This window comes from Musa acuminata, chromosome BXJ1-2, assembly GCF_036884655.1.
Source record: "Musa acuminata AAA Group cultivar baxijiao chromosome BXJ1-2, Cavendish_Baxijiao_AAA, whole genome shotgun sequence".
NCBI classification, from domain to species: Eukaryota; Viridiplantae; Streptophyta; class Magnoliopsida; order Zingiberales; family Musaceae; genus Musa; species Musa acuminata.
The window spans coordinates 26,229,712-26,251,385 of NC_088328.1; the positions used below are offsets into that span (position 1 = coordinate 26,229,712).

General features: G+C 39.3%; 5 protein-coding genes across 5 annotated transcripts; 3 read left to right on the top strand and 2 right to left on the bottom strand.

The window, feature by feature from the left end:
- Window positions 1–1,037: 1,037 nt before the first annotated feature.
- Window positions 1,038–3,932, top strand: LOC135605603 (protein NRT1/ PTR FAMILY 2.13-like). Its single transcript, XM_065095891.1, has 4 exons — window positions 1,038–1,190; window positions 1,275–1,492; window positions 2,277–2,848; window positions 2,925–3,932. The coding sequence occupies exons 1-4, from the start codon at window positions 1,085–1,087 to the stop codon at window positions 3,796–3,798; spliced, it is 1,770 nt and encodes a 589-aa protein (XP_064951963.1). The 5' UTR covers window positions 1,038–1,084; the 3' UTR covers window positions 3,799–3,932.
- Window positions 3,933–4,035: 103 nt separating this feature from the next.
- Window positions 4,036–10,433, top strand: LOC135605609 (exonuclease 1-like). The gene is made up of 7 exons (XM_065095902.1): window positions 4,036–4,501; window positions 6,414–6,533; window positions 6,721–6,844; window positions 7,031–7,168; window positions 7,311–7,520; window positions 8,268–8,611; window positions 9,465–10,433. Exons 1-6 carry the CDS (start codon window positions 4,146–4,148, stop codon window positions 8,505–8,507), a joined length of 1,188 nt encoding a protein of 395 aa, XP_064951974.1. The 5' UTR covers window positions 4,036–4,145; the 3' UTR covers window positions 8,508–8,611; window positions 9,465–10,433.
- A 128-nt stretch (window positions 10,434–10,561) lies between these two features.
- On the top strand, window positions 10,562–13,045 carry LOC135605621 (exonuclease 1-like). The gene is made up of 4 exons (XM_065095922.1): window positions 10,562–10,805; window positions 10,881–11,233; window positions 11,321–11,372; window positions 12,257–13,045. The coding sequence occupies exons 1-4, from the start codon at window positions 10,751–10,753 to the stop codon at window positions 12,541–12,543; spliced, it is 747 nt and encodes a 248-aa protein (XP_064951994.1). The 5' UTR covers window positions 10,562–10,750; the 3' UTR covers window positions 12,544–13,045.
- A 205-nt stretch (window positions 13,046–13,250) lies between these two features.
- LOC103975710 (GDSL esterase/lipase At5g03810) lies at window positions 13,251–15,452 on the bottom strand. Its single transcript, XM_009390763.3, has 5 exons — window positions 14,550–15,452; window positions 14,338–14,468; window positions 14,030–14,263; window positions 13,596–13,854; window positions 13,251–13,511 (listed from the first exon to the last, which is right to left on the bottom strand). The coding sequence occupies exons 1-5, from the start codon at window positions 14,782–14,784 to the stop codon at window positions 13,318–13,320; spliced, it is 1,053 nt and encodes a 350-aa protein (XP_009389038.2). The 5' UTR covers window positions 14,785–15,452; the 3' UTR covers window positions 13,251–13,317.
- A 145-nt stretch (window positions 15,453–15,597) lies between these two features.
- LOC103976290 (peptidyl-prolyl cis-trans isomerase FKBP16-4, chloroplastic) lies at window positions 15,598–21,394 on the bottom strand. The gene is made up of 10 exons (XM_018822083.2): window positions 21,254–21,394; window positions 21,026–21,175; window positions 20,030–20,085; window positions 19,880–19,935; window positions 18,976–19,033; window positions 17,715–17,789; window positions 17,365–17,454; window positions 16,320–16,397; window positions 16,001–16,041; window positions 15,598–15,916 (listed from the first exon to the last, which is right to left on the bottom strand). Exons 1-10 carry the CDS (start codon window positions 21,306–21,308, stop codon window positions 15,889–15,891), a joined length of 687 nt encoding a protein of 228 aa, XP_018677628.2. The 5' UTR covers window positions 21,309–21,394; the 3' UTR covers window positions 15,598–15,888.
- Between the last annotated feature and the right edge of the window lie 280 nt (window positions 21,395–21,674).

Genomic DNA, 21,674 nt, shown 5'->3' on the forward strand with positions numbered 1-21,674 from the left:
TCTAAATAAAAATATTGAGACTCAGTATATATTTATAAAAATAATTTTAATTTATTTTTAAAAAAATTAATATAATTAAAATTTTATACATTAATTTAAATATAGTTAGGACACCTACCAACCTGAGCACTTCAACGCATGACTTGCTGCATGCAAGCAAACATATGTAAGTGAGAGAGAGAGAGAGATGTGCACGAAGCAAAGTGATTTGAGACTGTTTAAGAGTTCATAAGAATTATGAGCTGCTGCATGAAAGCAGAATAAGAGATTATATTGAGTTGGTGCATGGAATCAAAATGCATGTTACAGGTCTTCCTTGCTGCACGATAGCAAACATATGTTTCGAGTCTTCCTAAAGCGAGGAAAGATGAGCATGAAAGCAAATAAGAGATTGTGCATCATCTACCACAAGATACATGAGTTGCTTCATGAAAGCAAAACAAACATGACTTTTTGCATGAAGCAAATTGATTTAAGACTCCCAGGCAGATGACTTGCTACATAAAACCAAACATATACATATCACCAGATCTTTGCCTTGTGATATGACTTGCTGATTTAAAGGCTCCAAGGGACATGACTTGCTGATTCCCAAGGTGAAGAGATATATGAGGTACATGAGAGCAAGTTGATTGAGACCACAGAAGAGCTCTCAAATCATTATAGATCAATTCAAATTTTTTAGAGGCGTTTCTTCTTATCTCGAGGATTATTTATGCTTCTACTTAGAGACAAATACTGCACCGTTCTTTGTCTCTCCTGCCGGACCGGCCACATCAGATCTGTCTCTTGCCATTTCACTTCTTTGGATACTAGTGTTGCTCTCGCGCTACCTCCGATCTCTGCACAGATCGGACAAAAGAATCTTTCCTCCACAAATTATTATCGCAGCATGGAATCATTTGCACTGTCAAGTGGACATTTAGAAGATTAAATGCAGGTTAAATGTAACCCCGGCTTCAACCTCGGTAACTCCTCATTAATGACTGCCTCAATCTGCACTTCCTCTCTCTCTCTCTCTAGTATAAATGCCGGAGTGAGGCTATGGAAGAGGTCGAGCAAGAGCAGTCGGAGTGACAGTTCCATGGATCACAACCCACTGCTTCTCGACGGTGCCGGAGGCGCCTCCGACGAGACCGGCCGAGAAGAGAGGAAGCCTGGAGGATGGAAGTCGATGCCGTTCATCATAGGCACGTACCGGAACTCTTCTTCCTCACTTCTTTCTCCTTGCGTGCCATGTGCGTGTGCGTGAAATTAAACTTTCATGCCGCCAGGGAACGAGGCGTTCGAGCGGGTGGCGACCTACGGCCTGACGGCCAACTTCATGGTGTACCTGGTGGAGCAGTACGGCATGAGGCAGATGGCGGCCGCAAACTTGTGCAACATCTTCTCCGGCACCAGCAACGCCGCGCCGCTCCTCGGCGCCTTCGTCTCCGACGCCTACTGGGGCCGGTTCCGCACCCTCGCCTACGCCTCGGTGACCACCTTCCTGGTGCATGCCTCCTCCCCTCTCCCTTCTCCTCCTCCAATCCTTCACTGATTACTGAACATTACGAGCTGCATCGACCATGAACGCGAGAATGCAGCAGACTTGAGATGAATTCATCCGCAATGCAATAAACTGAATCACTTGGATCGGCATTCTCTCCATGAACGCATCTCTCTCTCGTTTCCTTGGATAGGGAGATCCAATGAACCGTGCACCGGACATTGCCCGCGGTGTCCTTGTTCGGGAGTTTGAACCTCTGGACCACAATTATTGAATGCCCTCAATTACAGGGTAATGACTAGTACTCAGTATTTATGAAGTGGTAGGACTCATCTGCTACAGATCTATTCTTCGGTTCGAACTTATTTACCTTCTGTTAGATTCTTGTCCCCTTCATTAACGATCTTAAGATCTTTTCTACAATGCCACATGTTTCACGTCCAAAGCCCGTCGGTACAGGAGCAACATTAATGTATAGATATTTATTTGGGCCCGAAAAATTGTTGCCGGTGACTGTGGATAATAAATATCATCTTTTAATAATTAATAGACGTTTTTATGGGAATAAATTTAAAAGTAATAAAAAATTAAGGTTTTCTTTGAGGAATTTATTTATTTATTTTATTATTTTTGAGAATAAATAATTATTGGAAATTTTTGCTGATAATATTTTTTCTTTCGACAGCAATGGGATTTGTGTTCGACAAAAAGTAGCGAATAATAATTAAGAAGTATTTCGGTGATTTAGATATGGAATCTTATTTGATTGATCCGATGATTGCTGCAGGGAATGGTAGTGCTGACTTTGACGGCAGCAGTTCCTAAACTCCGGCCACCGGTAGATGAGGAATCCGGGAAACCCTTGGGTCCCTCCGGCGCCCATTTGGCCATACTATTCTTGTCCCTGGCACTCCTAGTCCTCGGCGCCGGCGGCGTTCGCCCCTGCAGCCTACCTTTCGGCGTCGACCAATTTGATCGTAGCACAGAGCAAGGGCGGCGCGGCCTCAACAGTTTTTTCAACTGGTACTACTCCATCTCGACCGGCGCAACGGTGGTGGCCATGACAGCCGTCGTCTACATCCAAGACAGTGTCAGCTGGCCGCTGGGGTTTGGCATCCCAACGGCGCTGATGCTCCTCGCCATCATCTTCTTCTTCGCCGGGATCAGGCTTTACGTGTTCGTGCCGCCGGAGGGCAGTGTCTTCTCCGGCGTCGTGCAGGTCCTCGTCGCCGCGTTCAGAAAGCGCGAGCTTCGATTGCCTGCACCAAACGATGCGGCGGAACAGGAGACGCTGTTGTACAGCAACCATGCTAGGAAGAGCACCGTGGTGATGAAGCTTCCCCTGACACATCAGTTCAGGTAGAAAGCCCCCTTCTGAACATGCAATGGAAACGGCGTTCTCCATTAGATGCGATCGGTTGGTACTTCTTTGCAGGTTCTTGAACAAGGCTGCTATAGTATGTGAGGGCGACGTGAAGGAAGACGGTCGCTCTGCAGATCCCTGGAAACTGTGCAGTGTGCAGCAGATCGAGGAGGTGAAATGCCTGATGCGCATCGTGCCCATCTGGGCCTCCGGCATCATCTGCTTCGTCGCCCTGACACAACAGTGGACTCTGGCGGCTCTCCAGTCCATGAAAATGGACCGCCATCTCGGCCCGAGCTTTCAGATCCCTCCTGGCTCCCTGGGCATCATCTGCTTGATGGCCATAGTCCTCTTCATCCCTGTCTACGACCAAATCCTCGTTCCCATGGCCACGAGCATCACCGGGGTCGAGGGCGGGATCACACTCCTACAGAGGCAAGGCGCCGGGATGGCCATCGCCATACTGTCCATGGTGGTGGCCGGTTTAGTGGAGAAGAAGAGGAGGGACTCAGCTCTAGCCCACGGCGGCGCGGACGGGAGCTCCCCCCTCTCGGCGATGTGGCTCGCGCCGCAACTCTGCCTGATGGGCGTAGCCGAGGCCTTCAACGCGGTCGGGCAGGTGGAGTTCTACAACCGGCAGTTCCCGGAGCACATGCAGACGTTGGCAGGGTCGCTCTTCCACTGCAGCCTGGCGGGTGCGAGCTACCTGAGCTCCTTTCTCATCGCCTTCGTCCAAAAGAGAACCGGAGGGCCAGGCCGAGCCAGTTGGCTGGACGACGACATCAACGTCGGCAAGGTAGACTACTACTACTACCTGATCGCCGCCTTGGGAGTAGGCAATCTGCTATATTTCATGGTCTGCGCGCATCTCTACCGCTACAAGGGCACTCCAGAGCCGGAAGATGGATGCAAGGACATTAAAGGAAGCTTGCAATCTGCAGCATAAGCTACAAATACAAGAGGAGAATAAGAAGATAGTAGTTGTTGTTAGAGAACACCATGCTGCCAAAAGGTTGTAACTCGTTGCAGTAGTCGCACGCACGAGCAATGTGATGACAAGCTTTGATTTGGATATGATTCTATATATATAATTATAGTCTAATATATATATATATATTATTTCAATCATCTAAATAAAATAGTTACACATTTTAAAGCAATAATGACAAGTTTTCTTTCTTCTTTTCTTTTCCAATAAGATTATATATATATATATATATATGTTTTGTTTATAAAATATAATTTTATAATGACCGTCAACTGAAATAGAACAAGAACAATAAGACCACGTGAATGTCACGTGACATAGACAGGCTTTTCATTTCCCGCCTCTTCTCTCATCGAACCCTCGGTTTTTCGATCTTTCTTTCCTTTTCTTGGAGGACGAAATGGGAAGCTTCGAGCCAAGCGAGAGGAAAGAAGTGGCAGAGACGGCGACGTCGAGAGGGTAGACGCGATCGGTTTGGCTGCGACGGCGGACGAGGAGCGATGGGGATCCAAGGGCTGCTTCCCTTGCTCAAGTCGATCATGGCGCCTATCCATGTGGAGGAGCTCCGAGGCCAGACGGTGGCGGTGGACGCCTATTCCTGGCTCCACAAGGGCGCCTTCTCCTGCGCCACCCAGCTCTGCAAAGGCCTCCCAACCTCGAAGTACTCCTAAACCCATTTCCTTCTACTGTTCTTTTTCGCCCGAAGGAAAATACTCTTCTAGATATGTAATTATGGAGGCTCTCATTGCCCATTTTGAGAAGAAAGATTCTTCTTTTTTGTTATTACTCCACTGTCGATCCATTTTCTTTTCTTCCTATTGGTTTCGACAGAGGTTTCTTTTTTCTCTTTCTTGATATTTCTTTACAAAAAAGGCATTTTGTGTTTCTGTTCTCCTGTCGTCGTTTTCATTTTATTTTCTCCTCCAGAGAAACCTTATGAAGAGCAAAGGGGACAAAGACAAGAACTCGGGAAAAAAATGATCTGACATTCATGGTCTTCTTTTCTTTTCTTGAGTCTTGGTTCACGATTCTTTTTCCTTCTTTTTCTATTTTTCCCTGAGCAATTTCATGGAAGTTTCCATCTCTTGCCGCCATTCCGCTTTGTATTCTTCATAAAGATGACGACTGCTGTTTAATTACCAGGATTTCGTTTGGACTTTAAATTTTCAGCTTGGTGCATCTTCATGTAAGCTTGTCATTTTACCCAAATTCTGGGGCATTATACATTGTTCTGTCATCAGCTGAAATCATTATCGTCATACAGTTTTTCGATGATACTCTTGATTTATCTTCGGGCAGACATGATCATGATATCGCCCTCGAACATTCATCTAATCTAACATCTTATGTTGTCCATGGACATTTTCTACGGTTTGCAAATATTGTCCCTTGGCATCCTATACATATGATTTTCCTGTAAGTGTAGATTTGCTGACGACTGAGAGATACTTGTAATTGACTAATGGAGTTTGAAATTAGCTAGGTTAATTCTGTGATCGCATTGTGACTCTGAAGTTGATTTAGGCTTTATAGTTGACCATTAATTTGTTCTATATTAAGTGCTTTTTCTTGGGATAGCTTTAAAAATCTTAGTTTCTTGTGGCAACCTACCTCTTATGTCCCGCTTTTGCAATGAAAAATTTCAAAAGAATGGTATGTTTCAATTGGTCTAAAGTACTATCTTTGGTCCTGATGCTATGGATTTCCATAGTTATGTTCTGTGCATTGCTCGATGCAGTTGCTTTTGGTGATGCTAAGTTTTAAAACTATATTCTTGAAGTGTAAATGCACTAGTAGTCAACTGATTCTGTTGCCTCTCATTTAACCGTATCAACTTTCTTAACGAAAGATGTAATTTTGCTGTGGCATTTTAGGTCTGCTTTGAAGGACTGCTTGTTGTGTATTTTAGTGGATTCTCTGTCTAATCATATTTTTAGGAAACCAATAGTTAAGCAGACTGGCTCGTCAAATCTTTGATAAACTCTGCCTTGATCATTCTTGTGAGAATTTCATTTCTTGTGATTGTAAACATACTTTTTTTCCAATCTCTTACGAGCTTGATAATTGTCCTTTGAGACTACAAGTTGTCCTTTTCTCTTAAGAATATATGTAGGCTTTACTTTCCTTCACTCTTGCTACTAGATTTACTTGTTTCAAGCTTCTTTTGTCGTTCCTTATTTTTAATGTTAATCACATTTTGAAATATGTCTATTACATTTTGCATTCAAAATGCTTTTCCTTTTCTCATTCTATCTTTGTGCAAGTTATCAGTCAACTTGAGGCAGTCAATATATGCAAAAATGCATTATTTTTTTGTCAGATATGTCCTCTTGACTTCAATTCTGATCCTAATATTTGAGCTAGTGATTTTAGATTTATATTTTTTTGCTGGGCACCTACGGAGCAGTATTCTGAAGCATGTATGTTTACTCAAAAGATGAGATTTAATAATGATGTTTGCTCTTATTTTTTCATATGGCTACAGCCTTCTACAATTGTTTTGCAAGAAACTTGTTAAGTTCTCAATGATATGATATCCTCTAAGTGCGACTAACTTATATGTGGAATTCTAGGCATATCGACTATTGTATGCATAGAGTAAATTTGTTGAAGCATCATGGTGTCAAACCTATTCTTGTTTTTGATGGTGGTATTCTACCGATGAAGATTGAACAAGAGACCAAGCGTTCAAGGTATCGACTGTGATTGGTAATATGCTTCAGCTTCATATTTGAGAGGAATGAAAGTTGATATGAGACTTCATCTTAGTGAGGGATGTCAAATGTCAATATGTTTTGCAGGAATATGCTGGTTCTTATGGTCTTAGATATATTACACAAAATGTCATGCATGATATCTAACTAAATGAAATGAATTCAGGACCAGGAAGGAAAATCTTGCACGAGCAATGGAACATGAGACATTGGGTAATTCTTCTGCTGCTTATGAGTGCTACCAAAAAGCTGTTGATATTTCACCTTTGGTTGCATTTGAACTAATCCAGGTAGGATATTTTTTTTTGGTTACTTCTAGATCCAACATTACTGAACTCCTTGCCCATGCTATGAGATAAACTCCCTATATTCTCTTAATAATGTCTTTTTTCTATGCATAATTTGTTGACTGACGCCACCATCACTGTCAAGCAACTTTGTCTAAATCTAATAACTTTCGAGATGTACTATTGCAGGTTTTGAAACAAGATCATGTTGATTACATTGTGGCACCTTATGAAGCTGATGCTCAGATGACATTCTTGTCCATAAATAGCCTTGTTGATGCTGTCATCACTGAAGACTCAGACTTGATACCCTTTGGTTGTTCAAGAGTGAGTATATGTTAAAAGACTTTCTACTAGTTGGCTTTAAAAATGTATATCTTAATTCTTAATCATTTAGTTATCTTTTTATTTATTTCTCTGTAGTACCTTGTTTCTTTTAAGATATTAACTTTTCAAGTACCTTATTCAGATTATCTTCAAAATGGACAAATTTGGCCAGGGAGTCGAGTTTCAAAGTTTACGTTTGGGAAAAAATAAGGAGCTTGATTTAACCGGATTCACCAATCGGATGCTACTTGAGATGTGCATTTTTAGTGGTTGTGACTATCTACCATCACTGCCTGGCATGGGCTTGAAAAGGGCCCATGCACTCGTCAAGAGGCTTAAGAGCTACAATAAGGTAAGTTAAAATTATATGCATCATATTAGGCACTGCAATCGGAAAGATGATGATTTACATCTATGGAATATATAGCTGTCCTCATCTTATCGTTTTCTATAGCACTATCTTTCACTATTTTGTACTCTAGTTTTCAATTTTTTGATAAGCTCTGAATTGTTTAAATCTAGTTTGTGCAATCACATGTTATACTATAGTTTTACCTTAAAGTATGTAACACCAACTGTAAATTTATTTTATCATGATTTTAGTTCAATTATTTAATTTGGTAATCGTCAGCCATTATACTGTTTAATTTAAACTGGTTTCTTGGTGCCTGACCAGTCAAAACTTATGGAGTAAGGGCCATCGTATCGGTAGAATAGTAAGCTGGAAGTAGAATAATGCAATTTCAGAATAGCTTTCTTTTCAATTTGAGTAGTAGAACATCTAACACTTTCACTTGCTCACCTTTTTCATTTTCTCATTTTTTAGGTTTTTCCACATATCCAGAGGACTTTTTTCCCCATATTTAGAGGATTTTACCTTGAGGGTTCATGTAGCTTAAGTTTGCATCATTCATGTCATGTTTGTCTATGTAGTGATATACTGAATCACATATTTGCCATCCTTGTTTTACCTTAATGAAACATTTTCTCTTCCTTCGTCCATAATTTACTGTTAACTTGATCATGTACTAAATTCTTGATTTTTGATGAATGTTTTGACCTTCAGTTATATTTTGAATAAGATATCTTGTTCATTCAGGTAATTAAGCACTTAAGGTATAGTGCTGTTTCTATCCCACCACTTTTTGAGGAATCATTCGGAAAAGCGATCTGGGCATTTCAGCATCAGAGAGTTTATGATCCGGCAAAAGAAGACATTGTTCATTTGACGGACATACCTCATGGTGTTTTTGAAGATTTGGATTTTCTGGGCCCATATCCTTCATCTGCTACTTATGTTTTTACTATACATGCCATGCTATATCCTTTTTTCCTTTGAAATGATGGTAGCTTTCCTTGACTGAATTTACATGGTTACCACAAGGTATAGCTAAGGAAATAGCACAAGGAGACATTGATCCATTAACGAAGATGCCATTCCAGGTTCTTCTAGTTGAACCTGATCTGCTGATATTAGCATATTCTTCAATTTTTTGGGATATTAGTTATGTAAATTCTGATATCTATCAGCCCTTAGCCTATTTAAGCATTACATATCTCTTGCAAAATTAAGTTGAACTTTGATGAAAATATCTTTGATTTTGTAACCCATTAGTATCTTTCTCCTGCATTTTCCTTCTTTTGATTAGCTTTATATCTGAAAACATAGAAGCTCAAGAATATGCTCAATTTTTAGTTCATGAAAAACAAAAGAGAGTTCTTGAAGAGCTCCATTCATAGAACATGGGAGGATTAGCCATTATTCTAATGGCTACATGTCCTCAAAGGTTGATTGGTTAATTAACCTTAAAGGGTGTTTGGTCAGCATGACATAGTACGGGTAATCCTATTTAGGCCGTATCTACTTACCAAAATTGAGGCTTCGAAACCTCAGCCAAATATTTTAGAAGGTGCTAATGGCTTGCTTGGTGAAGACCATATACATTACATGTTTAACTGATGCTACATTTACATGTTCCATCAAGTAGTAGACATATTATCACAACTGATTGTCAGCAGTTCCCCTCTTAAGCTGCATTAACTAATGCTCTTCTTTTTATGGTTATCTCGTGGTGTTTTGACTAGTAGAGGATGCTATATTAGTATTTTCTTGATAGTTGTGCATAATTATACTATTAACAGGTACTAGAAAGTATGTTCTTTCTAGATCCATTTTATTTGTTGTTGTTTAGCATATATTTTCCCATGGCTTCTTTTTTCCTAATTGGCCAAATTATTCCGCTTAACTTTTTCCAGATGATGTATTCATTGATTATTTCTCGATTTATGGTTGCAGGGAAAGGACACATGCAGACAATTGATGCTTGGTAGAAATTGCTTAGAAAAAGAATCTGTACCATCAAGTGGAAGGAAAAAGCTAGATTTGCCTGTCCAGAAAAATTTATTGACCAATTACTTCTGTATCCAAATGATTTTGACAAACTTAAATATTCCATTACTGAATCCATAATTAGCATCACAAATGAATGCTTTTGTGCATCACTTAATTGCTAGTTCATATTTAGTTAGATTAGCAGATTGCTATAATATGTTTACTTTTCTTTAGCCGTACATCATGATCTCCTATATGTAGCCAACAATAGCTGGATATAGCTTATGAAAATGAATAATATTTGAGTAAAAAAAATTGGGTTTTATACTTCAAGACGTTGTGATCCAACTTTCTTGTTTCTATACTTCAGGGTAAAACACATTCTTTCTCCATTTACTTTATCTGAATTCTCGGAGCAGTCTGGAAACTTTCTGATTTTTTTAATGTTTTCCTTTGTTATTTCTGATAGTAGAAGAATTGTAAGATTATCAAAGATAACGTTGTGAACTTTAAATGGGCATCTGCAATTTTCTTATTATCAAAGATAAATTGTCTTTGGCATGTTTTCTTGCAAGTGCAATAAAATTTTTAAAGGAAATCATCAGTAGTTTCATCTTGACCTGTTCTCCTTTTATTTACTATATGTGATCAGTGCTGTTGCCTGTTCTCATTCTTAGGCTTTAAGAAGCCAAAATGTTTTACTATTTCTTTCTTCTCCCCTTAAAACATCGTTCTCATTCATCTTTGACTGATCTAGTTAAGAAATCATTATTACAGTAATTCATTTTGCATTAGTGGTCATCAATTTCAAGAAACATCATCGACCTAGGCTCTATCATCCAGTTTATTCTTAAAGCTGCTATGGTATGTTTGTTTTCATTTCTTTTTACGTAAGTGAGGCATGCTTATAGATGTTTAGCATTCTTTTCCAATTCTTTAACAAAGTAAAGGTCTAGCGTCACTTGAAGCAAGACGGAAATTCAGAGCCCCCAAAGTCATGCCAAAAGAGTTGGTGGTGATGGACTCTGATTCTCCAAGTTCAGAAAAATATGATTCTGAATCACTTGGTTCAACAGAAGAGGCTACTTGTATCAATAATCACGCAGCACATGCCCCAGTCAATGCAAGCACTACTAATGATAGTCTGCCCGCAGAGGATTGTGTAGGAGATACAACAAAAGTATTGGAAATAATATTAAAGTTCATTTACAGTCTCTCGTGAAGAATACATAACTCTTTCTTCTTTTCAGATGGAAGATAAGTCTACCAATCACAACCAGAAAGTTAGCAGGCTACCTTTGAATAGTAAGTATGCAAAATTTTATCTGCCACCATTATAGAAATCATGAAAAACTTTTTCCTGTGTCTGAACCATAACAGGTGACCTTAAGGATCTGCAATGTTCTTCCTTATTGCCAGAGCTGAAGAATGAAACATGTAAACCATTTTTGACATCACACAAGGAATATGACTTTAAACTTCAAATGGCGGATGTCGATGTCACGACAAAGTCGACAAAAAGAAAAGTCATCGTCAAGAGCTCATATTTTAGGCATAAACTATCGGATGACAATGATCCTGAGAACCAAAATGATGGCACCAATGTGAATAATGAAAATTACGATTGCACTTCTTGTGATTGTCCTGTGCCTAATGGTGCATCATGTGGAAATGCATGTCTAAAAAGTGGCATGAAGAAAAGAAAGCCAGTCAATATCAGTGACAAGCAACTGGTGTGTTTGTCTGTTGTTTTGTGTGGTTCCTAGATTAAGTAGCTTTTATTTTAAGTGCTTTCTTGCTTATGCATTTTAATGAATCAGGGAGATCTAGGATCGAAGAATGCACGGACAACTTCAACTTATTTTGAAGAAGGTTTGGAATGGCTTTGCAATCATAAACAAATTATTCTGACATAGGATTCTATCAATTCTATCTTGCATGGGTCTATGATATAGTAATTTTTTGCTTTGATTTTTCATATCTTCTGTTTTAATGTGTATTAAAAAATTGTAAATAGCCATCTTATAACTATTAGTTGGGACATTACAGCATATTATTGTTGTATGACATCTTAAATATATTGCACATTCATGTATGACTTATATTAAATATTACATGTATTGTTCTCATCTTTTTAATTATGATTTCATGGAAAAGAAATTAGTAGTATATGACTTTAGTTATGGTCTGCAATGGCTCTCTTTTTATTTGATGCTTTGTATTAATTGACTATGTAATCTACCCTTGTGGATAGTTATTTAACTTGCAACCACTTGTCATGTGTTTATCCTGATTTTTGGTTCATCCCAAATGTATCATATTATGAAAGCTGAAAACTTGGTTGCTTAGATGTTTTTTAAAATATCAGAATAAAGGCCTTAGATGTTTTAGGGTTGCTAGAGCTTTCACTTAGATCTAATAGATAGACCCCTGAACTTGCAACTGGACCTTTTTTCTTTTTTATGGCATTCAAAACATAAGAGCATGTCATTTAACATTCCATTGCTTATTTCATTCAATATCACTAGTTGATGCTCTGACCGGTCACTCCATATTGTGATTTATGTTAACATTTTTTTCAAGCGAGTTAACATTTCAGCTTATCAAAACATTAAGCTTACTGCAATTTTCAATCTCAAGTTCCTTTAGTGAATTGGATCTGAGGAGGAAACGAATCCTCAATGCTTGTTCGAGAAATATGTATGTTTTGATTTCAAAAGTGTTGCATTACCCTTGGATGTTTTTTTATCCTGCAGATGGTGAAGCTTCTGATTCTAGCAACAAAGGCAAAGAGATGCAGGAGACTGGAAAATTTGGATGCAATATTTCGCACCTGAACAACTACACCGGTATAGCAGAGAAATCAATGGAAAAATTTGTTGCGCTCATTTCGTCCTACAGATACACTTCATCAGGTTCACGTGCAAGTGGCCTTCGTGCCCCGCTAAAAGATGTACAAAATACATGTTCTTCAAGGTATGTCTTCTACGCTTCATCTGAACAATCATCCGAATGTGTTTCTAAGATTATCTCCACCGCATGATCCTCATTTTTTGTTGTTTTGTTTTAAATGAAGGCGGACTGTTGCACCCATCAATATCAACAAATTTGCATATTCATCCAAAAAATAAAGATCGTCAGCAGGATCTTCCACGTGATGGATAATACTATCATCTGGGATCTGTATGTATAAGTGGTCATGCTCATTTATCCCCATTTCTTCTGGCTTTTCAACGCCTTTCATTCCCATACTCGTTATTCATTCACATTGCTACTCAAGGACTGAACATTGTCTTTCTATATTTATGCTAATACATGTTAGATTTTTGTTCCTCATCTTTGTGTTTGGTACTTGGAAGTATCTGCAAATTTGGTGAAAGTGATTGATTGGGCTACAAGTTTGAATATGAAGTAATAAGTTTAGGTGTCAGGTAAAAGGTTGACGAGTCCAACCGATGTAAGGTTCGATAAATCAGAATTAGTGGCTGCATGGTCAGTTGTTTGTCACTTCTTTGTCACCATCTCCGACTCCTATCATCCATCATCAAATCTTGGTTAGGCCTTTTTATACCAGTTCGTGATGCAGGAGGCACTATACTACTTTACTCCTAGTAGTCACTTGTGATGATGGTGATTCATCGTACACCCCACCGTCATCTTGTTGCACCTTCAACGTCTGAGAAATTGGACAATGTGGTCGTCTGCTTCTTTCTTTATTTTTAGGCGGAGAGAGAGAGAGAGAGGAGTCACTTCCGAAGAGAAATTTATGATCATGATGTGAAAGCAAAGATAGATAGCCAGATTACACAGCAGTATATTAGAAGATGAGATCAATGCCTTGGATGATAAGAGCGTCGGCCAACACGCTGTTCGCCGCCTCCGAGGGATGGAAGCTGTCCCAGAACACGTACCCCGTGGCGTTGCCGCATGTCCCCGGGGACGCTGCATTGCACAGCAGCGACGTCTCGATCGTCCCCGTCCCGCAGCACGCCCTCCGTGCTTCCAAGAAACCTTTGCCATCCACAACTTTACAGGTCATTCGCCTTCATGCGCCCAAGAAACTACCATGCAATGGGCGGAGGAGGAGATGCGTACCACCGTCTGCGGGGTTGCGGATCAGCTTCAGCAGAGGGCCGTAGACGTCGAAGACGACCAGCTTCAGGTCGGCGTGGTTCCTTTTGAGGGCCCGAGCTGCTGCGTCGAGTTTCTCGTTGAAGGCCACCGCATCGTCGTTGAGCCGCGCCACGCAGGCATCGCCGTCGCCGCCGCCGAACAGCGTGATGGCCGCCGGAAGACAGCCGATGGGTGGCAGCGACGTGACCCCGATCCGTCTTGCTCCCATGTCGTGCAGCTCCTGATCCATGGAGGAGTTCATCGTGAATGCTGGTAACCAGAGATCAAAACAATAACAGGAACTACCGGCTTTCTTTGCATAAGAAGGTGATCTCCGATAGTTTGCATGAAAAGACGGAAGCACAAGGAGTAGATGTGGCTACGTGAATGCTTTCATCTTAACATCAAGAAGAGACCTGAACAAAGGTGGTAAAAGACTGCAGCAGCAAGCCGGAGAACTGATCCGGGCTATAAATCGCACGGAGCAAGGGATTGATGTAGTAGTTCTGAAGGAAGTCGCTGCTTCCGGCGCTCAGCACGTAGATGGAATCCGCGAACAGCGCCGTCGCGGTCGCCTTTCCCGCGATGCTCTTCACCTTCGCCTGGTACTGCTCGAAGTATCGCAGCTGCCGTGTCAGAGAGACTGCTTGCTGCCAAAAAGACACGGCCATCGCCTAATCATTCCGGCCTCTGCAACATGACAAGGATTCAGGAAGCCACTCACATAGAGACTTGCTGTAGCATCCAAGTATCCAGAAGACGCAGAGGCGAAGTTGGCACCGTTCAAGAGGTTGTTTCCTGTAGCCTCCTTGCTGAGATAGGCCGGTGGGTGTGACGTGAATCCAAGGACCTCGACTGCAGATTGTGTATGTAAAGTTCACAGAAAGACTTGCAGTAATGAAAAGAAAGAATGGAGAGGAAGAGTCGGATGCATACCAACAAAGTCGGTGACAAGCTTGCCATTGCAAAACCTTCCGGTTGGTGAGTGGTGGGGAAAGTCTCTGCCGTAGGGGGGGAAGTCGGCCTTGACGAGAGTGAGGAGGTGGTTGTTGTTGCCGACGTCGACGGTCGAGTCGCCGAAGATGATGACACCAGGGACCAGCCCCTGCCCTTCTGACACCCCCACCAGCCCGACTAACACTTGAACAGCAGCTACCAGAATCGGAACCATGGCTGCACTGCACTTGTTCTTCTCTTCTTCCTCGCCAAGCGCCGGTGGTGGCGCGGAGATGACGGGGGGCGATGAGGAGGTGGAAAAGTTAGAGATGAGTGGGGCACTTAAGAAGTGGAGTGTGAGGAGTATACCTGGGGATGGCACTCGTAAAAAGCAAAAGTGGGCTTTGGTGTCTTCAACAGGTCAGTGATTGAGGCGGCCACCAACCGCTCCTCCATTTCCTCTTTCCCTCGAAGCTGTATGCTGATTTCAAATGACAAAAGATAATAGTGGCTGAAGCATAACCTCATCTGAGAGAGTGATTCCGTTGTCATCCTTTTGATTGTTAATGCTAAAGATATGAGCTCCTGCTTTCATCATCAGGCTTCACAGTTTTCGAGTCTCTGCAACACTTCTGATGTGAACTACTCACTCCATTCTAATCATTTCAGATATTGTTCAGATGGTATATGAAGAGTACAGATGAGTATATCAATGAGGTAATACATCAACCTTTCTTTCAAGTTTCTGCTACACTTTTGTTATGAACTACTCACACTTTATGCTTCGCATACTAATCATTTCGGATGGTATATGAAGAATACAGATGAGCATATAGATGAGGTGATACATCAACAATTTACTCAGTTCTAAGTTGAGTTTGAAGGTACCGGTAAGGTTACTGCAGGAATCAGCCTCTGATCTCATATTGCATGATCTTGTCCCAGAGTGTGCATCAAGCTAACCTTCTAAGACAGTCCAAAATTGCACACCATGGTAAAGCCCCACATGAAATCATTAATACCACCAAAAGTATCAAACTTCACAATATACTGTGTATAAGGATGCCCATGATTCTATTTCCTTGAAATCAAAATGCCCAAATTGCACCATCGAAAACACAGGTTGATGAAAGTGATAATTATGAGTTATGGGCATAGCAGAACCTCATGCATCATATGAGGAGAGCCACATATCCACATAAAGAAGGATCAGAGAGACCAAATAAAAGTTGCAAACCAGCGGAGATCTGAACCTTCTTCGATAAAACGGAAACAAAAGAGGAAATTGGCGTAGCTTGAAATTGAAAGACCCAACAACCAACAATGGGGGCATGCACTTTCAGCCTTCAATAAGCTTCGCACCCGACCTGTGCAACCATTAAATTGTGAGGCTACAGGCAGAAAGGAAACATGGCAAGAAGGATGAAACGGCTGTTTGCGACTGCACATACCCAAATGGACTTTGCTTGATAGCCAGAAGTTCAACATCCAACTGCGAATGTTATGATAAGAAAGTCAAAAAGGTGACTGAATCATTCTAAGAATGATTAAAGAAACACTGGTATGCCTTCACCTTACCAATTAGAGATATGATTGTGTAAATATGTCCAGGGAACTTGCTATTAGTTTTGCCTTCAAGTTTCATATCGAAAATCATTTCCTAGAACTTTATGTGATTTATATCATTCTTAAGGATTTATTTTTTTGGACATATCACAAGGAAAGAATAGATAATTAGCTTGATGGCTTCAAATGGGATTTTCTGCTAACCTCAATTGTCGCATTTGGAGGGATCTCTTGGACTCCTTTACTTCCATAAGCCAGCTCAGGAGGAACTATCAACAATCTCTGAAGTTTATGTAACCATTAGTTAGTAAATGAACCAAAAGCACTCAGAAACCATTTCGAGTATACTGATTGAACAGAATCAATTACCAAAGGCTGTCAATTTTCTTAAACTCCAGAAGCTTGATCATAAATTGCTTTCCAAAGGAAAGGAGATTAGGTCCAAAAATATGTTTAATTAAACATCTGTTTGGTTGAGTCTACTAGTCTACAATCTTTGTTTCCCCATTGTCTACCCTTTTTTTTTGTCATCATTGAGGACATTATCAATTTCTCAAACTGAAATGAAGACATGACCCAAAGTTCCAAGAATATAGATTGTACGAGAATAAGAGTTACCATCTAACAAAAAAAAAAAAAAAGAGGGCCTCCTATGTATATAACCAGAAACCGATAAAAAAATGCACAGAAGCAGAGCTTAAAGTTACAAACTTCCAAGTCAAGATAAACAAATTCATGAGAACGATTATCATGCACCCAAATATCAAGCAAGACTAAACCAACTGAACTATTACATTAGCTGATTAGTCAAACAGTTTGCTTTTGTATTATATATGATATTGATAAATGAATTATTATTTTAAGGCCAATGGTGGTTTTAGTCACTCATAGCAGTAATTTTTAGGACACCATATAGGGAAAGAAATAAACAACCTCACTATATTTAGTGGTAAGGTATGGTTTAGTCAGATAGCATATATTGTCCCTCCCTAAAACCTGCATTGGTACGAACCTGGGCACATGTAAAATGAGAAAACTATTGAGTTCTCAAGCTTATCTAAAATTAACTCCATGCGGATCACTTCTGATAAAATGGAATGCAATTATTCAAGGATCCAGAAGATACACATTCTACAATCTTGTAAGGTAAAAACTATATGGTTGTCCATATTCCAGCAAAAAGGTATAAGTGCACAGAAATCATTTTGAACGAGTAAGATAATTAAATTAAACAACAGGAAATACAGACCTGGCCTCCCACTCTCATTCCTTCGACCCCCAAATCTAAACCTTTCAGGACAGCTCCTCTCTCAGATTGACCAACATCAAAAGCATAGGGCTGCAATTAGTGATGCTTTAGTCATTCATCACTACATAAAATTGTAGGTAAACTAATCAGATGCAAATATTTGTAGTAGCATAAAATTTCCTATAGGTTTTGTCACTTCCAACTCAAACTACCGAAAAAAAAAGCATAGAAGAACTAAAAAAAAGCATCATATTTATTGTGTTTTGTCACAATACACAGATACGGATGGCAGTTACTATAATGTATCAATTGTCAAAGAACTAAAAGCATAGAAGAGTTGCAAAGAGTACCGTTCCACCAGTGACACCAAGCCCTTGCCTACTCGTCATAAATGTTATGCCCTTCCATTTGGCGACATAATGTAACTGCAGTGAGAAATTTAACTTTCATTCATCTTGTAAAAAACTAAAAGCATGCAGCATAAAAGGAAATCGGAAGGACGAGATGAAGAAATAAAGTGTGAATCTTTTATTTCTAGTCTAAATAGCATCATATAAGCAGGTTGGATATCTGAAATTTAGAAGGCTGACATGAACAAAATGATGTGAACTGATTGAATGAGCAATAAATTACATGCAATGTTTTATATAGATTCGAAACTTCCAAGAGATAAATAGAAGCTTCAGTAGTTCATTTAGGCCACTTTGCTAAGAAAGTGAATCACATATGGCCCTTAACATGTGTGCAGATCCCATACTTTAAATAGATATTAAATAACATCCATATTAGATGCTGCGAAACAGTAGAATGGCATGATGCTTCAAGGCTCTCAAGACAGAAACCTAGTTAGAAGTAATGCACGGGGACTGTATAGAAAGAGCTCAAGAGCAACTATCATCTAAAAGGTGTGTTAAAGCAAGCTATATTATCCTTATTAAAAGATTAACCTCAACAAACTTGCATGTTCCAACCATATAAACTATTTGAATATTGACAAGACATATATTAAGAGAAAACTTTTAAGTCTAGTTCCACAGATTTATTAAAAGATAATGTCAATACACAATTACTGGATATGCTTGACAATCAAGCTTCTATTCTGACATAGTACAGCTCAATAATGTACAGCTCAATACACAATTACGCATGTCTTGATTTGCTGACAACTTCCCTTTAGAATATATGATTAAACATGTATACCACGAGAATAAGAACAAGGTTTTCTTCCACAGATCTATTAAAATAGAATGTCAATATTCAATTACTGGATATGCTCGACAATTAAGCTTCTATTCTAACTGACAAGGTACAGCTCAATAATATAAGATATGCAAGTCTTGATTTGTTGACAACTTCTCTTTAGAATATACTATTACCACTCAAATAAGAACAAGGAATGATCAATATACATAAACAGCTATTTGTTTGCTATTAATTTCTGTTATTAACTACACATATGTTGATATACCAGACTCTCATCAATAGCATCCTCCAAGACAAAAAATCTCTTATTGTCACCATGGTTACTGACTTATTCAAATATCATAATCTTTATTTCTAATTGGCAAAAGATAATTAGTTCACAGAAAATGCTTGGGACAACAATCATACAGTGACTCGTGATCCTTTCACAGCTTTAGGTCCACCTCCAACCTTTATATCATAGTACCTAGTAAGCGGTAATAAGATCAGGAAAATTGGAAACAGTTCACATGGCAAAATATGTATATTCTGAACTTACAAAAAGAGGAAACTGCAAACAAAATTAAACAAGATTGTGACAAATATGCAAAAGGATAGTAATAGTTTGATGTCTTGAAATAATAAAAAATTTCCATATATGTGATCATATGCAAAAGAGATATATTGCCAACCCATACTATGATCCATGAGCTCAAAGCTACTAAAGCAAATTCAACATGCTTTAGTAGCTTAAAGCCAAGTTGTCCTGTGGAATAATGATTAACCATTTATAGTTCCCTTCATTCCGAATCAAATTGCAGTATAAGTCAATTTTATGATAATTGTCTTTCTTTTTAATATATAATGTATCATGGTTGCTGGGTCTCAGATCACTTGTCCCGTCAAAACAGTGATACAGTTTTTTACATCCCAATTCATAGTACTGCTGTTGGCACCCCAGATGTTATTATCACAATCTTGATCCAATTCATCAAAACTAATGATTCACCTCCTTAATATTTAGTTTTATAAAGTAAACTAACTACGACAAATAAAATCCATCACCATTCAAGAAAAGCTCAAAACAATGAAAGAACTAGACAATAGAAAATACACATGCGAATGAGGCGAGTAAATACGGAAGAACTCATTTTAGTCAAAAGATGTGTAAACACACATATGAAATATAATATAATCCACTTTCAATAATGAATACCAAGATGAAAAGAAAAGGCATTATTTCTTCTAAATTACAGTCTTAAACTGACTACAGATCTACAATTGTTTATGAGAACGATAAGGCTATAACATAAGTTGAATGGCTGTTACTAACTTGAGGCCATTTGGTAGAGTAGTATATTCGGTCTCAGGAACCTTTGCCGATCTAAGCTGTAGAGGAATGAGAGATAAAAAACTCTAACAGAAAATTTCAATACGGTCTCCTTGTTGACAAAAAAAAAGCAATGAACTAAGGTTTTCTTACAGCTCTCCTGCTGGAGGATACAGATTCAGCATCACCACAAAAATTGAGTCCGGAAGCTGAAATAACGTAAGACCAAGATTAGTTAATTATCACACAGAAGAGAAAAATGAAGATGGGTGTGCATGATACATTATCTCTACATTAAAACTTGAGACACTAAAAACTAATTTGATATCAGTATTGAGGTAAAACCAATTGGGACTTTACGGCTTTGTTGGTGTAGTAGTATTGAGGTAAAACCACCATGTCTCTACCACAATCAATTCTGTATCTCTAAATCTAAGCGACAACAAATTCAGATGCCAACGTCCTATGATGATAACATCACTTCTATAGCCAAATGTTCAGTGTTCTAATCTATGCAATAGATTCAGAAATCTCCCTGGAAAGCAATCATGGTCTGAATTATCATGCATCTATAATTTTAATTTCAGATCATCCCACAAAAGTATCTACTACTACGTTATAACAAGAAATAATAACCATTCAAGATTATGCAATTTAAACCGTCTTTTATATTTCTCAGATTGTGAATTAATAATTTTGAATTAACGATTCCTCCAAGACAATCATCTTCTAGGTTTAACATGCATAAGCTACGGATCCCTTGACCATATATAACACTTCAAAATTATCTATTCGATGGCATATCCTACATACAGTAACACTGGTATTCTGTTTCCTTTTCGTAGGCTTTAGATTCTTCCCCTAGTTAATAACACTTTCAGATTCATCCAAACAGTTTATCTGATCACATATTGAGCTTTTCATTCAAAAGGTATGGGAAATTGTCAAGTTCCAGTCTTCAAGAAACTCGAGCACTATAGCAAAAGCGAAAAACCCAAATTTGGATCAAAATAACCTGTTTCTTGCGGTGGCATATATCCAGGAGCAAAATTTCAGACCCTAACTATTCCCATCGAAGTACATAAACATGCCAATCTTCACGATCTCCCATTTCACACAAGGAGGGAGCGATCAAGAACTTGTGCTCACCAGAAGCGAGGAGAAAGCCCAAGAACCACCTCCTCCCGTCGGGAGAGACAGCACTGGTTTCTTCCGGCCGCGCAGGCGAATCCCTCGAGCAGCGGCACGTAAAGGAGACGAACGGCCGCCTCTTGGGAAACCTCCTCGCAGCGAATCTCACTGTAACGGACGCATAAACCACCAAAAGATCGAGAAATGAGATAGAGAGAGAGAGAGGGGGAGAGAGCGGAGCCCTACCGGTGTCCAGAGAGGGACTCGTAGGGAGGAGGAGGAGGTGGAGGGAGAGCTCCATCGCTTGGAGCGAAAGAGTGGTGAGGAGTTCGCGGTTGGAAAATAGGAGCAAAGGATTTTTTTATTTTCCATTTTATTTATTTTTTAATATCTGGAAAATAGAGGTTGACATAAATCTTTGACTTCGATGTTGACTTCCTCATTTATTGATCAACACAAAGTCTACAGCAAGCCAATAATTTATTTTCTGAAATACTATAAGGATTATATTCCCTTCATTTAAAGACATATTCTAATTGATCTCCATCTTATCTTCTTGCTTTGCAAAATTACATCTTCTCATTATTTTAATTAAATTTTTAATTTATTTTAAAATCATTTCTTAGACAAATACACCCCTTAAATTTGAAGTGCATTTCAAACTATG

Bases quoted from the DNA above. Each gene is read 5' to 3' on its own strand.
- LOC135605603 (XM_065095891.1), top strand. From the start codon at position 1,085: ATGGATCACAACCCACTGCTTCTCGACGGTGCCGGAGGCGCCTCCGAC. The intron at 1,191-1,274 runs GCACGTACCGGA...TCATGCCGCCAG, and splicing joins GTCGATGCCGTTCATCATAG to GGAACGAGGCGTTCGAGCGG. The intron at 2,849-2,924 runs GTAGAAAGCCCC...ACTTCTTTGCAG, and splicing joins CCCCTGACACATCAGTTCAG to GTTCTTGAACAAGGCTGCTA.
- LOC135605609 (XM_065095902.1), top strand. From the start codon at position 4,146: ATGTCACGTGACATAGACAGGCTTTTCATTTCCCGCCTCTTCTCTCAT. The intron at 4,502-6,413 runs GTACTCCTAAAC...GTGGAATTCTAG, and splicing joins AAAGGCCTCCCAACCTCGAA to GCATATCGACTATTGTATGC. The intron at 6,845-7,030 runs GTAGGATATTTT...GTACTATTGCAG, and splicing joins TTGCATTTGAACTAATCCAG to GTTTTGAAACAAGATCATGT.
- LOC135605621 (XM_065095922.1), top strand. From the start codon at position 10,751: ATGGAAGATAAGTCTACCAATCACAACCAGAAAGTTAGCAGGCTACCT. The intron at 10,806-10,880 runs GTAAGTATGCAA...GAACCATAACAG, and splicing joins TAGCAGGCTACCTTTGAATA to GTGACCTTAAGGATCTGCAA. The intron at 11,234-11,320 runs GTGTGTTTGTCT...TTAATGAATCAG, and splicing joins ATATCAGTGACAAGCAACTG to GGAGATCTAGGATCGAAGAA.
- LOC103975710 (XM_009390763.3), bottom strand. From the start codon at position 14,784: ATGGTTCCGATTCTGGTAGCTGCTGTTCAAGTGTTAGTCGGGCTGGTG. The intron at 14,469-14,549 runs GTATGCATCCGA...CACAATCTGCAG, and splicing joins GCTTGTCACCGACTTTGTTG to TCGAGGTCCTTGGATTCACG. The intron at 13,512-13,595 runs GTACGCATCTCC...TGGATGGCAAAG, and splicing joins CCGCAACCCCGCAGACGGTG to GTTTCTTGGAAGCACGGAGG.
- LOC103976290 (XM_018822083.2), bottom strand. From the start codon at position 21,308: ATGGAGCTCTCCCTCCACCTCCTCCTCCTCCCTACGAGTCCCTCTCTG. The intron at 16,398-17,364 runs GTCTGTATTTCC...CATAAACTTCAG, and splicing joins GAATGAGAGTGGGAGGCCAG to AGATTGTTGATAGTTCCTCC. The intron at 15,917-16,000 runs GTATGTGCAGTC...ATGGTTGCACAG, and splicing joins ATCAAGCAAAGTCCATTTGG to GTCGGGTGCGAAGCTTATTG.